The sequence below is a fragment of the Bubalus bubalis genome, chromosome 9, assembly GCF_019923935.1.
Source record: "Bubalus bubalis isolate 160015118507 breed Murrah chromosome 9, NDDB_SH_1, whole genome shotgun sequence".
NCBI lineage: Eukaryota > Metazoa > Chordata > Mammalia > Artiodactyla > Bovidae > Bubalus > Bubalus bubalis.
Genome location: NC_059165.1, coordinates 20294639 through 20309333, shown reverse-complemented (window position 1 = coordinate 20309333; position 14695 = coordinate 20294639). Strand labels below are relative to the sequence as shown.

General features: G+C 41.8%; 1 protein-coding gene across 5 annotated transcripts in view; it reads left to right on the top strand.

The window, feature by feature from the left end:
* Positions 1-14695, top strand: part of ADGRV1 (adhesion G protein-coupled receptor V1) — a 543743-nt gene that overhangs the window by 191207 nt on the left and 337841 nt on the right. For all 5 annotated transcript variants that reach the window (XM_044947303.2, XM_025292226.3, XM_044947302.2 and 2 more), the window contains 5 exons: positions 1044-1283; positions 2727-2876; positions 3887-4360; positions 10190-10333; positions 13170-13344. In XM_044947303.2, the coding sequence (XP_044803238.2) occupies positions 1044-1283; positions 2727-2876; positions 3887-4360; positions 10190-10333; positions 13170-13344 (1183 nt within the window). The remainder of the gene's footprint in view (positions 1-1043; positions 1284-2726; positions 2877-3886; positions 4361-10189; positions 10334-13169; positions 13345-14695) is intronic.

The window sequence follows — 14695 nt, the reverse complement described above, 5'->3', positions numbered from 1 at the left end:
AGATACAGACCAAGTCCTGGGCCCCCAGCACTTGTGGATTTGAGGAGGGAGAACCAGCCAAGAAGACTGAGATGTAGAGAAGGAAAATTAGGACGACTTGTGCCGGATAAGTATCACATAAGCCAAGGAAGATGGGACGCAGTGTTTCCAGACAAAGAAGTGGTCAGCTGTGTCTCACGCCGATCAAAGATGAAAGAAGCAAAGACAAGTGGATGTGAAACGTATATAATTCTTTATGGATGTGAAAAGTATATAATTTTAAATTACACAAACTTTAAATGATGCCTTTGTTGCAACATAAAAATTCTGTTTAACTCTGAACATTTCTGTTTCTCTTATACTAGGTTATTTAAGTGTACTTGTTGCTGCATCCCCAACAGACTTTTCACTTGATTCAGATAGGTTTTGATTAACAGAACCTGTGCACTAGCAAGACAGTTAGTACTTGTATTTATCAGAGTTTGTATGTGTGCTCAGTTGCTTAGTCAGGTCTGATTCTGTGGCCCCATGGACTGCAGCCCGCCAGGCTCGTCTGTCCATGGGATTCTCCAGGCAAGAGTACTGGAGTGGGGTGCCATTTCCTCCTCCAGGGGATCTTCCCGACCTGGGGTTTGAACCTGGTCTCCTGCTTTGGCAGGCAGATTCTTTACTACTGAGCCACCTGGAAAGCCCTGCAAAGTTTTTATTACTCACATATATATAGATATATGTTTAGAGTATGTACTTTTTTATTTTTGGTATCCTGTGATGGTGACGGATGACCAGGTATTCAGATTTTTCGTTACTTATTAAACGTTGTTGTTCATGAAAACGGGTGTTCTATAGATTACATAGTTTATGTTTGTAAGGATTATTTTAAACAACATGAGTTGATAACATAGGACTTTGTGGGAGATATTCTAGAATAACTTTCACATGTATGTATATATTTTTAATACTGTATATATATATTTTAATATATACTGTATGTATATATTTTTATCCTGCAGAGTAATTCTTTGTTTAAAGCTGATTGTTTTCTTTAAAAAACAAACACCCTGCAGGTGAACTGGGAGATCGTAGGACCCAATTCTCAGGAAGCCTTACCATCACAGAACCGAGACATCGCAGACCCTGTGAGCGGGTCCTTCTTTTTTGGAGATGGGGAAGGTGGAATGAGAAGCATCATTCTGGCAATCTACCCACATGATGACATTGAAATTGAAAAGACTTTCATTATTAAACTTAAACTTGTGAGAGGAGAAGCTCAATTAGACTCCACAGCTAAAGATGTTACATTAACTGTAAGTCTGACTTTATTTTTCCCACAGAATTTAGGCTTTAAAGGATCTTTCAGAAAACGTGCTTACATTTGTTGAAACTCTATGGGCTTATGATGAATTAAAAGTTATGAAACCCAATGACGTCGTAGTAATTCCTGTGGGTCAGATGTTCTGGTTGTTATATTAGTTTATTACATAGCCAGATTATTGGTAATTTTTTAAGATACCGAGAAATAGTTATTTTACCCTTTTTGAGAAAATTTGATGCTTTGGGGAGATTTGGCACTTTTCAAGAGGAGGCATTTGTTGTATCATGAACATTGGCTATCTTTGCCATTAAAGGGTGGCAGAGTTCACAGGTAATCACAAGTCAGGCTGTTGAAAGGAAGGATGGTGCTTTTTCAGTCAGTGCAGTGATGGTGTGAGTCAGATCCAGATCCAGTTTATTTGGTATGAATCACCCAGTCCACTGGGGCAGAAAGTCCTGCAGACCAGGGTTACCGAAAAAAAGGTAGAGAGATGCACCTTGTTCTAAGTTTGGAAAAGCCTGTTTTATGTGGGGTCTGTATCAGATACAGAGAACTGGAGAACTGGAACTGTTAATGTTGGGAGACAGATATGAAGAAAGAAAGACATTTTGTAAGGAATTATATCCCATAACTGTGGGGCTGGCAAGTTAGAATCCATAAAACAGGTAGAAGGAATCCATAAAGCAGAATCCATAAAGCAGGCAGGAAGCTCAGGAATGAACTGAAGTTGCCTTCTTGAGTCTGAATTTTGTGGCACAGGCCAGCAGGCTGGAAATGCAAGCAGGATTCCTAAATTGTGGTCTTGAGGCAGAATTCCTTTTTCTCCGGGAAGCCTCAATGTTTGCTCTTTAAAGTTTTCGTCTCATTGGATGAGGTCCATCCACATTACTGAGAATAGTTTTATTGACTTTGTCAGCTGGTTGTCAGTTTTAACCACATCTACAAAAGATCATTACAGCAACATCTGGATAGCATTTGAGCAAACAGTTGGACACTTTAGCCTAGTCAGGCTGACACATAAAATTAACCATCACGGGGCCATTACCTCTCTCCATATTATCACTATAAATACAGCATAACCAGTAGAAAGAGGTTGGCTAAACTTAACTGGTTAAATGAGGTGAACATGAGGTGAGTAAAGCTAATTCAGGCTTTGAAGTTTTGTCCTTCTGAGGTTCTACAAATTGTCATTTTCTGAATACTTATTCCCATTATCCTTCAGGAGTAGGAACCTTCTTGCTTTAGGTAACTGTCAGGCAAATGAAGGTTTTTAAAAGTTACATAGCCAGATACAATCATGCCCAAGAGTCATGATTGTGTTTCTTTCATCCCCTCAGTTTATCTTGTACATACACAACGTATCAGGGCACTGAATGTTGGATGCTGTGATTTCATCCATAGTTGTTACAATGTCTCCCCTCTGCTCTCTTTCTAGATAGAGAAGTTTGGTGATCCTAATGGAGTGATTCAGTTTGCTCCCGAGTCTTTGTCCGGGGAGACCTATTTGGAGCCATCCGCGCTGGAAGGGCCCCTGATCATTACCTTCTTTGTCAGAAGAATCAAGGGTGTTTCAGGAGAGATAATGGTACCGTTTTTCTTTGGATTTTAAGCAGAGTAATCATTTGCCTGATGGTTGTGGTTGAGAAGAACAGAGAAACTGTGTGTTCTGGAGAATTAGAGTTTTTGATAAACTGAAGCGACATGAATTTTCACACATGCTGAGGTTCACCAAGGCCCCTTTGGTCTGGCTCGCTGGCACCAACCTCTGGTTATCTCTTTAAATACTCAGTTGCAGTTAGGTTAAAAAGATCTTCCTCATATTTAATCACAAAGAATATGATTGAACTATTTTGTAATTTCTTGTTTGCTATAATGTGAAGCTTTTTCTACTTAACAAGACTATCCATGATTTTTACAAATTGCTTAATATATTCTTTATTCTCAATATCATTGAGATGTCCTTATAAATTATCAAGATATTCATTGAACAGGTCAAGGTTATCTGTTTGCTAGCTAAATTTATTTTGTGAAATCTCTCTATAAACTTAGCTTTTCCCCTGTACTGGAGATTAATTGTTACTTTTCTTCAGTTGAAACTTTATGGACGTAAAAAATTTTTGGAAAATAAATTTTTTAGAGATTTTTTGGGAGAAATTCTTAATTTTTAAAATCTTAGGTATCCTCTTTTTATTAAAAACAAACAGAAACAAATTCAAATGTGAATATCAAATTACCTGCTTACGTTTTACCCTCAAATATGGTCTTGGTTCACTGTTGAATGTACTTGTGGAACTGGTATGGTATTTTAAAGTTAACTTGTTTCTCTTTATCTTTTCAAATTATGTTTATTAATTTAGAAGCAGGTGAAATGAGATTTTGTCATCCTGTCCTGCAAATGGCATACAATAGCCTGAAAGAGTTAAGACAGTTTCTGAATTACTTAAGTAGAGATACTTGGAAAATTTAAATTTGAATATATTGATGCACACTTATATAGGCAAGCTTTTTATATATAATTGGGTAAACGAATTCAAAGGATTTTGATTAAAAACACTGCGTTATATAACTTTGTTGGTTTTCTTCCTTTTGTTTTAGGTTTATTGGGAATTAAGTAGTGAGTTTGATATTACTGGAGACTTTCTTTCTACAAAAGGAAGTCTCACCATTGCTGATGGAGAAAGTGAAGCCAGCTTTGATGTTCATTTGCTGCCAGATGATATTCCTGAGATAGAGGAAGTGTATGCGCTCCGGCTTGTTTCAGTAAAGGGAGGAGCAAAACTGGATACAGAAAAATGTGTCGTTTGGTTCTCTGTTTCTGCAAATGACGACCCGCATGGAATTTTTGCCCTGTATTCAGATCATCAGTCCGTACTTATCGGGCAGAACCTTCGTAGATTCATCCAAATTAATGTAACCCGGCTTGCGGGCACATTTGGAGATGTGGCTGTTAGATATCGAATATCATCTGACTCTAAGGAGCAGTCTGTTGTCACAGAAAATGCAGAGAGGCAGTTGGTGGTCAGAGATGGTACCAGATACACAGTGGACGCAGTGCCAGTCCAGAGTCAGGTCTGTAGCGTCTCTTTCGTTTTCCCAGTCATTCCGAAAGACTCCTTCAAGAAAACCCTTGTTAATCTCAGGATCAGTTTAATATCTGATTGAGATATTTAAATGGAACCGTGGAAAATGCCTTAGAAAATGCATAGTAAGTTTTGCGTAATACATATACTGCTGCTAAGTCGCTTCAGTCATGTCCGACTCTGTGCGACCCCATAGACGGCAGCCCCCCAGGCTCCCTCGTCCCTGGGATTCTCCAGGCAAGAACACTGGAGTGGGTTGCCGTTTCCTTCTCCAATGCATGAAGTGAAAAGTGAAAGTGAAGTCGCTCAGCCGTGTCTGACTCTTCGCGACCCCATGGACTGCAGCCCACCAGGCTCCTCCGTCCATGGGATTTTCCAGGCAAGAGTACTGGAGTGGGGTGCCATTGCCTTGGTATTTGCAAATTATAAGTAAATAAGTATCTGTTCCTTCCTAGAGATAAAATATTTTTGTCTAGATAGTAGAAGGCAGTTATTTAGTTCTTCAGAATTCCAGGAATTGTTCCAAGTGCTACACACACTCACATCACACACACATGTACACACTGGATGCTTATTGAGGGGGAGATGTTTGTAGGCTTCCTTGCACTCCTATCTGGAGAAGGAAATGGCAACCCACTCCAGTATTCTTGCCTGGAGAATTCCATGGATGGAGGGGCCTGGTGGGCTACAATCCATGGGGTCACAAAGAGTCGGACACGACTGAGTGACTAACACGTGTGCTCTTATCAAAGAGCAGTGCAGTGAGAGACGGATACGTGTTTCCTGGGGTCTGACGGGGCTACATGGTATCCGCTCTTCTCTCCTTAAAAATCTGCCACCCAGGAAGTCAGCCATGGGTTTTTTTTGTTAATGAGGAGAGAGGACAGCAAACTATTCTGCCAACATATCAGGTGAAAGTGGCAGGAACCAAGTGGGTGCCCAGCAACCTTTCTCACTCTGAGCCACAGAAAGTGATTTGAGGGACTCTCTGTCTCAATCCTTCCAAGAGGATACCTAATGTCATTCCATATGCACAGGAGAGCAGTTCATTTATTTCACACATGGGATGCAATGCAGCAGTGGGGATTGCTATTTCATGGCCATGAAAGTCCGTGCCAGAGGGTAGCCAGATTGGAGTTGTCTCGAGAATGGTATGAGGTGGATTGTGAAGTTAGGAGACAGTAAAAAAGGTCATTGGAAGAGTGTGTGTTTCTGTGGTGGAATGGCGATGAGCTGAATTCTGAAGTCTTTGATGAACATACAGATGGATTCCATGAAAGGTGAAACGTTTGGGTGCCTGCCAGTGCTATTCAGGAAAGGACTATAGAAGTGAGGCAAGACCCTTGTCATTCTTCCTCAAAGCAACTCCCCACCTGCTCCAGAGGTGCTGGAAGATTGATGGAAAGGTCCAAGAAGGGCTGGAGAAGTACTAAAAAGTCATGCCATGATCCCTTTCCCACCTTAGATCTTTAGCTGTGGATTGAGCAAGAACTGGGATAAATAGAGGAACTTTAATGGAGGGTGAGATGAAAGTTTTTACTGGTATGGATCTGGCCTTTACCTTCATAAAAAATGACAGGAGGCTTTGAGATCTACACACAACATTGTCAAAGATAAGACAGAAATGAAACAGCTTCCTGTCTATAGTCCACTAAGTTCAGCCCACTCAGTAATGGATGACATTTAAGCCTATGATCCATAGAAAATTGGCTACCTTTTGACATATTATACTAATTAGTACCTACTATGCAGCCTTTTGATCTTTTTGTGCGCTCGAGTTTTTTACTTTTGCTGTTGAATCAGCTGGGAAAATGCAGGCTTCTTAGTGAGCCCTGGGATCCATGGTTATTCCTACATCCCTGAAGTTGTTTAAGAAATTGACTCAATAACATGGCTTTGTTGTATCAATTTTTGAATTCATGTCCTATATCCCCCAGTTCTCAAGACTGGAATAAACAGTGCAAAGCTGGGGAAATGAGAGATGGATTAAGGTAATCAGAATATTATTATATCAAGTCTCATTTACAAATTAGAAGAGTTTAAAAAAATACAGTGTGCTTTAGTTATGTACTTAAAACATTTTCCCATACCGATCTGTGTAACATCAGCTTCTGAACACACTCAAGTTCAAATCTCTGTTACTGAGCCCTAGGAGGTCTTCCTTTAACTTTTCTAGGAATAGCTGTGTATTTTTTTATACACGTTTCACTTAGCAATAAGGCATGCCACAGTGAAGGTTATGCTATTCTTTTACAATGTGGATAATACAAATTCAGTTCAGTTCAGTCGCTCAGTCGTGTCCAACTCTTCGCGACCCCATGAACTGTCTAACCATCTTATTCTCTGTCGTCCCCTTCTCCTCCTGCCTTCAATCTTGCCCAACATCAGGGTCTTTTCGAATAAGTCAGCTCTTCGCATCAGGTGGCCAAAGTATTGGAGTTTCAGCTTCAACATCAGTCCTTCCAGTGAACACCCAGGACTGATTTCCTTTAGGATGGACAAATTACTCTCTGACTAATTACATAAGAAAGCTGAAATATATGATATATATATTATATATGTTTATCTCACAGGGAGTAAGATCCTTGATCTGCCTAGCTTTTAGATTGTCTCTTGGGGAACCTGAGACATTTTGAAGGATGATCATCCTCTTTTCCTTTCACTTTGAATGCTTAATGGTACAGTTTATAAAGATCTTAACTTTCCTAATACCTTAACTTTCCTTTGAGGTATCTATGGATATCTTCATATCTGTTCTGAACCTATATTAATTATTTTTACTATTTCTGTTTTCAATAAAGAGTAGCAAAAGTTTACTAGCTTGCACATACATGAAAGCTTCCTCTTATTGGCATGCTTTAACATCTTTCATTAATATGATTAAATTTTCATGGGTTCCTTCTGTCTCTTACATTCCAGGATGTGTGGTGTAGGCTGCTCCTAGATGATTAGGTGTTGCTGTGTGCGTTAGTCTCCAAGGTGACCCTTTAGGGCCAAGTGTGACACACACTAAAGCGAGGGGAGGATTTCCCCAGTGGTCCCTTTCTTGCCTCACACCCCGGGTGCTCTTGAAGTTTGGGATGTTAGTTACAAGTTACATACAATTGTCCCTGCTGTACCCTCTGATAAATGTTAGGATTTCAGCTGGGTCAGCCACGGAGAAGGACCTTCAAGTGGGTGCTGGAACAGAGTGAGTTTCCATTAGGTTCTGAAAACTAGAAGACTCTTGATGTTGGTTTAACATGAGGGTCAGAGAGTGAACAGTTCACCATCTGGTTAACAAGGTTAATGACAGGCCTCTTAGATGAAGTGATGGTAAGAAGCACTGGTACACTAAAGAAACCTATGTTTAAGAGAACTTAGAATGCAAGATAAGATTATATCCATTGTCGTCATTTATTCAAGTATTTACGGGGCATTTACCATGGGTCAGCATTTGTGAGAAGCACCGCAGACACAGTGATCATGGGGTGTAATCCCTGTTGTCATACTGCTCCCTGTCGATGCAGGAGAAGGCCCTTTAACAGCCAGTTATAAAAGTGAGTGAGTGAGTAGGCAGTATTCTGGAGAAGGCAATGGCACCCCACTCCAGTCCTCTTGCCTGGAAAATCCCATGGACGGAGGAGCCTGGTAGGCCGCGGTCCATGGGGTCATGAAGAGTGGGACATGACTGAGCGACTTCACTTTCACTTTTCCCTTTCATGCATTGGAGAAGGAAATGGCAACCCACTCCAGTATTCTTGCCTGGAGAATCCCAGGGACAGGGGAGCCTGGTGGGCTGCTGTCTATGGGGTCGCACAGAGTCAGACATGACTGAAGCGACTTAGCAGCAGCAGCAGCAGGCAGTATTCAAGATGCACACAGGATATTATGGGCGAGTAAATTCTATTCGTGCCAAAAGCCATCAAGAATGATGGGCAATCTGTAGAGTGGTTCTGTGATGCCCTCCTGGGTCCAGAACATGAGAGGGCATAACAGAACATGCTTGACTCCTAAAAACCTTCAAGTTCCTTTTCAAATTAGTCACCCTGCTTTCCTTCTGTAGGCAAACCAGCATTTCCCCAAATGCCCCGTTGACTCCTGTTCAAACTTTAATGTTTCATTACCACAGGCTGGGGTCCTGCCATGCCACACGGGTCCTTGTGCCGAATGGGCCCGTGAACAGAGCTGGGTGGCAAGGCACAAATGCCTGGGTGCTTTGAGCTGACATCTGGCCCTTCAGTTTTTAGGATATGGGGACAAAAAAATGCTTAGCTGCCCAGCCAGTGAACTGCGTGGGGAGGGGGCACTCCTTCAAGGAGAGGAGAGAAGCACACGATTGAAGCCAGGAGACTGATTTATGTCTTGTTTCCTCAGTCCTTGATCTGTGCTTCATGTTCAGTGAATGTCATTTTGAAAAAATGAAGATTGATCAAATGAGTAAAACATCTGTTCCCCTCATGTTGCACATTTGAAACCACCATAGGACATATTTTACATATTTGGGTGGTTTGATATGTGCTTACATTACACTTAAAAGAAGAACAGACCTCACAGAAATCGTTATTTTTACATCCAGTAAAGATGTGTAGAGTCATTAGTAATATTCCAGGTTATGGCAGTGTATCCATTATCATTAGCAAGGTTTCTATGGACAAATATAAGTGCTAAAAAAAAAAATCTCTGTAAAATAATGGTGGTGGTGGTGGTGGTGTTGTTGCTAACTCGTGTCCGACTCTTGGGATCCCGTGGAAGGACCGTAGCCTGCCAGGCTCTTCCGTCCATGGGATTCTCCAGGTAAAAATACTGGAGTGGGTTACCATCTCCTTCTCCACTGTAAAGTAATACAAGTTTTCAAATTCAGGATTTCCCTATTTTGTTGGATTCTAAAACTTTGAAAATTGGTAGTCTAATATATGGTGTTAGAAGTTTTTACTTGTCCAAAATATTCGGATAATCAGTGTACCTAAATCATTATCTGTTTTGAGTAAATGTCATTAGAGTTATTAGTTCCTACCCAGTGAAGAAGGAGAAAGTGAGTTTTGCTGGTTTTAGAAGCTGACACTTTTCACCACTGTGCTCCCTCCATTCCTGGAACACATGATTCTATCACTGAGACTCCTGGGATTCTCATCATTCTTCAGGTCATCCAGGCTTCCCTGGTAGCTCAGCTGGTAAAGAATCCTCTTGTAGTGCAGGAGACCCTGGTTCAATTTCTGGGTCTAGAAGATTCCCTGGAAAAGGGATAGGCTACCACTGCAGTATTCTTGGGCTTCCTTGGTGGCTCAGCTGGTAAAGAATCTGCCCACAATGCAGGAGACCTGGGTTCGATTCCTGGGTTGGGAAGATCCCCTGGAGAAGGTACAGGCTACCCACTCCAGTATTCTTGGGCTTCCTTGGTGGCTCAGATGGTAAAGAATCTGCCTGTAATGCAGGAGACCTGGGTTCTATCCCCAGGTTGGGAAGATTCCCCTGGAGGAGGGCATGGCAACCCACTCCAGTAATTTTGCCTGGAGAATCCCCATGGACAGAGGAGCCTGGCGGGCTACAGTCCATGGGGTTGCAAAGAGTTGGACACTTAGCTGAGCAACTAAGCACAGCACACATGGGCATACACGGTGAATTTGAAAATTTTGGGTATTTTTAAAAATAATATATGACTCTCACTCTTAGCCTAAAAGTCTTCATCATGGGCCTTTGTTTTATAATGTGGGGGAAAGGGCATATATTGATGAAACTGATACAAAATGAGGCAAGTACTAATGACTCACATCACATGCCAGTATTTTTCTTTGAAAATTATTTTTTGCTAATAAAAAGTCACTTACACTGTTCATAGGTCTTCCTACCTCTGGGCTCAAATTTCACCTTACAGCTGGTGACCGTGATGCTTGTTGGTGGAAGTTTCTATGGCGTGCCCAAAATTCTCCAGGAAGCAAAATCTGCCATCCTTCCAGTTCCAGAGAAAGCTGCCAATTCTCAGGTACTTGGCACTGGGTGTGGTACTCCCCCAGAACCACTAGAGGGCCGCTCTTACAGAAGGGACTAAGATTCTTAGAGTTTGATTTGTTAAATCTATGTAATCCTATGAATATCAAATTTAAGAATTATGGATACCCTATATGAAAATAATTTGGCAATTTTTGTCAGTAGGTGGAAAACCGTATCTCCTTTTTTGAGTTTAAAAAAGTCTGTATCTTGTAGAATGTAAGGTATAGAATTTTAAAAATAACGGTCACCTAGAGTCAAAACTTGTTTTTTTCCCCATAATGAATATTTAATATTGAGGCATTTTATGCTAAAAAGTTAAAATTAGAATGAAGCATCAGTTAATATTTCAGACTTTCTCATTTACTGACATTGTGAATATTTAATCCGTGGGGCTCTTTTTACTGTGGCAAGCTTGTGCTGCTGCTGCTAAGTCGCTTCAGTCGTGTCCGACTCTGTGCGACCCCATAGACGGCAGCCCACCAGGCTCCCCCGTCCCCGTCTCCAGGCAAGAACACTGGAGTGGGTTGCCATTTCCTTCTCCAATGCATGAAAGTGAAAAGTGAAAGTGAAGTCGCTCAGTCGTGTCCGACTCTTTGCAACCCTAGGGACTGCAGCCCACCAGGCTCCTCCGCCCATGGGATTTTCCAGGCAAGAGCACTGGAGTGGGGTGCCATCGCCTTCTCCGAAGCTTGTGCTAATGTAGATGAATGATAGTGACACACTTAGGTATTTGAATCTTCTGCCTAAGTTCATTTTAGGGAAGATTGTTCCCCAGTGTCTTCATAATTCACATGAGAACAAAGAATGCCCTGAGGGCTTTGCTTCCTGCGTAGGCCAGTTCTGTCAGTGTGGGAACAAGACAGGGCTGCTGTCTCTGGCTGTGGTACCGTGTATGTTTTATAAACTGTGAGGAGATGCCAGCCTGCATCCCACTCCCTCGGGTGGGGGCTCCTTCAGCTTGACCAGGAAGTGGGCATGGCGTCTGTCCAGATAGGCACTCGAGGCAGAAGAGTTAAGGCCTGGCCAACGGCTTATTAACAGGGTCTGTGACCATAAAGGGGATGGTCTTCAAGTTACTACCTCCTGGGCTGCTGCTTCCCAGGGAATGAATCTGCTTTGCCCCTAAAGTGGAACCCACAGCGTTAAAAATAACTGAGCGGGATGGTTTTTGTCTGCAGCTCCTCTGTTCAAGAGGGAGTGAGAGTATAGCATATAATGCTTTGATGTTTTATCTTCTTTTGTTCGTAGGTCGTTATAACAAAGATTCCTTTCAATCTTTGTTGATTGAAAAGAACCATTGAAAAGAACCACCAAAAGAACCATTCATTTGGTGTAGTGAACTATTTTCTGCTCCTTGTCTCTGCTTGTCACAACACTGTGTCACTGGGTTAGATCATGGCCAGTCATAGTGTATTCCTGTCCGTGGTGTATCCTTCTATACTCTTTACCAGTATTTGAGTGTGTGTGTATGTGTGTGTGTGTGCACACATGTGATGTTGCTAGGATACTTTCAAACAGCCTTTAACCGTGTAGCCAGCACAAGCTGAGATACACTACAGATTTTGGCAGTTGCTAAGCAGAAGGCTTGCTGTAATAGGGACTCTAGATGGGTGTCAAGTTGAAGTTGTTGGTTTTCTTTTCTGTGGCTTCAGAAGCTGTCCTGTGGCCCTGTCTCACACTTTTCTGCTCCTCTCCAGTCCAATTTAAAATGGGGAGAATGAGTCTTAATATAGAACTGTTGATCCTATGGTATCCCAAATTTATAGATATTGGGACCAAAAGAGGTAAACTAAGTTGTCCAAATAATAGCGTGAAGCCAGGAATCTGGTTTTATTTCTATTCTCTGACCGGAACTTATTTTATCTATAAATCCTACAGTACTCTGGAAGGTTGACCCTGAAAACCAGATCTTACTTTATGTGGATGAAAAATATCATTATTTAAAAAATCTTTGAAGGTTTCTGATCTTCAGAAAAAGGTATTAAATTGAATCAAAGGCTGAAAAAATCCTTAATGGAAAATCTAGTTCATGGTGCTCACTTTATAAATTTATTGTTGTATCTCAGATCAGAAAGAAGTCAAAGTTTAGTTTTAGATAAAACAGTTTCTATAAAGACCCATCAGTTCAGTTCAGTCACTCAGTTGTGACTACTCTTTGCGAACCCATGGACTGCAGCATGCCAGGCCTCCCTGTCCATCACAAACTCCCAGAGTTTACTCAAACTCATGTCCTTTGTGTCGGTGATGCCATCGAACCATCTCATCCTCTGTCATCCCCTTCTCCCACCTTCAGTCTTTCCCAGCATCAGGGTCTTTTCCAGTGAATCAGCTCTTTGCATCAGGTGGCCAAAGTATTGGAGTTTCAGCTTCAGCATCAGTCCTTCCAATGAATATTCAGGACTGATTTCCTTTAGGATGGACTCCTTGCAGTCCAAGGGACTCTCAGGAGTGTTCTCCAACACCACAGTTCAAAAGCATCAATTCTTTGGCACTCAGCTTTCTTTATAATCCCATATAAAGAGCCATAGCAAGTCATTAAAATGCCATTTTTAATCTTTTCATTTAACCATAGTCACAATTGTATTTTTAGATACTGTTAATTCAGAATTCACATTTTGATAAAAAGCTATAACTATAATCAAAATTATAAATAGGATACATTTTGAAATTTCAGGTACCATTTCTTAAATACTACTCTTTAATCAAAAGTATTTTAGAGCAGAGAAACACATTGTGTAAACAAAGAGGAAGTTGACTTTTTAACCCACTCCTCAGAAAACAGGAACCTTTAGAGAAAAAGAAAATATTCTAAGCATGTTTTCTCTCAGGTTGGGTTTGAATCTACTGCTTTTCCACTCACGGACATCGCTGCCGGGACAAGCCGAGCTGTGATTTCTAGGAGAGGCACGTATGGCTCTCTCAAGGTTTCCTGGGCGGCTGGATACATTCCTGGGTCAGAAATCCCTGAATTCACTACTGTTGGCAACATGACCCCCAAAGTAGGTGAGTTGTGTCTTTTCTAGGATTTTATCTGTAGAATATGGAAATGTATCATTGGCCACTGATTTTCTTGGATCCTCTTTATTCTGGACAGTGAATGAGCTAGCTGTTTGCCTTCTAATGCAGTCTTCTCATATTTAAGTGATCAGAATTGCACTGAAATTAAAAACGTCATACCTCACCTGAAGATGATGGTCATAAGTAGCCTGCTCTGTTTAAACATGTTGTTGTTTAGTCTCTGTCATGTCCGACTCTTTGCTACCCCAGGGACTGTAGCTTGCCAGGCTCCTGTGTCCATGGGATTTCCCAGGCAAGAGTATTGGAATGGGTTGCCATTTCCTGCTCCAGAAGATCTTCTTGATCCAGGGTTTAAATCCACCTCTCCTGCATAGTAGGGAGATTCTTTACCACTGAGCCACCTGGGAAACCCCAGGTTTATACATGAGGACTTAGTTAAAAGTAACTCTAAAGACCTAATGTGGCCCATGTGTGTCAGTCGCTTACTCATGTCTGACTCTTTGCAACCCCTTGGACTGTAGCCCTTGAGGTCCCTCTCTGTCCATGGGGTTCTCTAGGCAAGAATACTGGAGTGGGTTGCCATTTCCTTCTCCAGGGGATCTTCCTGACCCAGGGATTGAACCTGGGTCTCCTGCATTGCAGGCAGCTACTTTACCATCTGAGCTATCAGTTCAGTTCATGTCAGTCGTGTCTGACTCTTTGTGACCCCATGGACTAGGGCACGCCAGGCCTCCCTGTCCATCACCAACTCCCGGAGTTTACTCAAACTCATGTCCATTGTGTCCATGTCGGTGATGCCATCCAACCATCCCATCCTTTGTCGTCCCCTTCTCCTGCCCTCAATCTTCCCAGCATCAGGGTCTTTTCAAAGGAGTCAGCTCTTCGTATCAGGTTGCCAAAGTACCAGAGTTTCAGCTTCAACATCAGTCCTTCCAATGAACACCCAGGACTGGTTTCCTTTAGAATGGATTGGTTGGATCTCCTTGAGTCCAAGGGACTCTCAAGAGTCTTCTCCAACACCACAGTTCAAAAGCATCAATTCTTCACTGCTCAGCTTTCTTTATAGTCTAACTCTCACATCCATACATGACTACTGGAAAAACCATAACCTTGACTTTGTTGGCAAAGTAATGTCTCTGCTTTTTAATATGCTGTCTAGGTTGGTCATAACTTTCCTTCCAAGGAGTAAGTGTCTTTTAATTCCATGGCTGCAGTCACCATCTGCAGTGATTTTGGAGCCCCCAAAATAAAGTCAGCCACTGTTTCCACTGTTTCCCCATCTATTTGCCATGAATTGATGGAACTGGATGCCATGATCTTCGTTTTCTTAATGTTG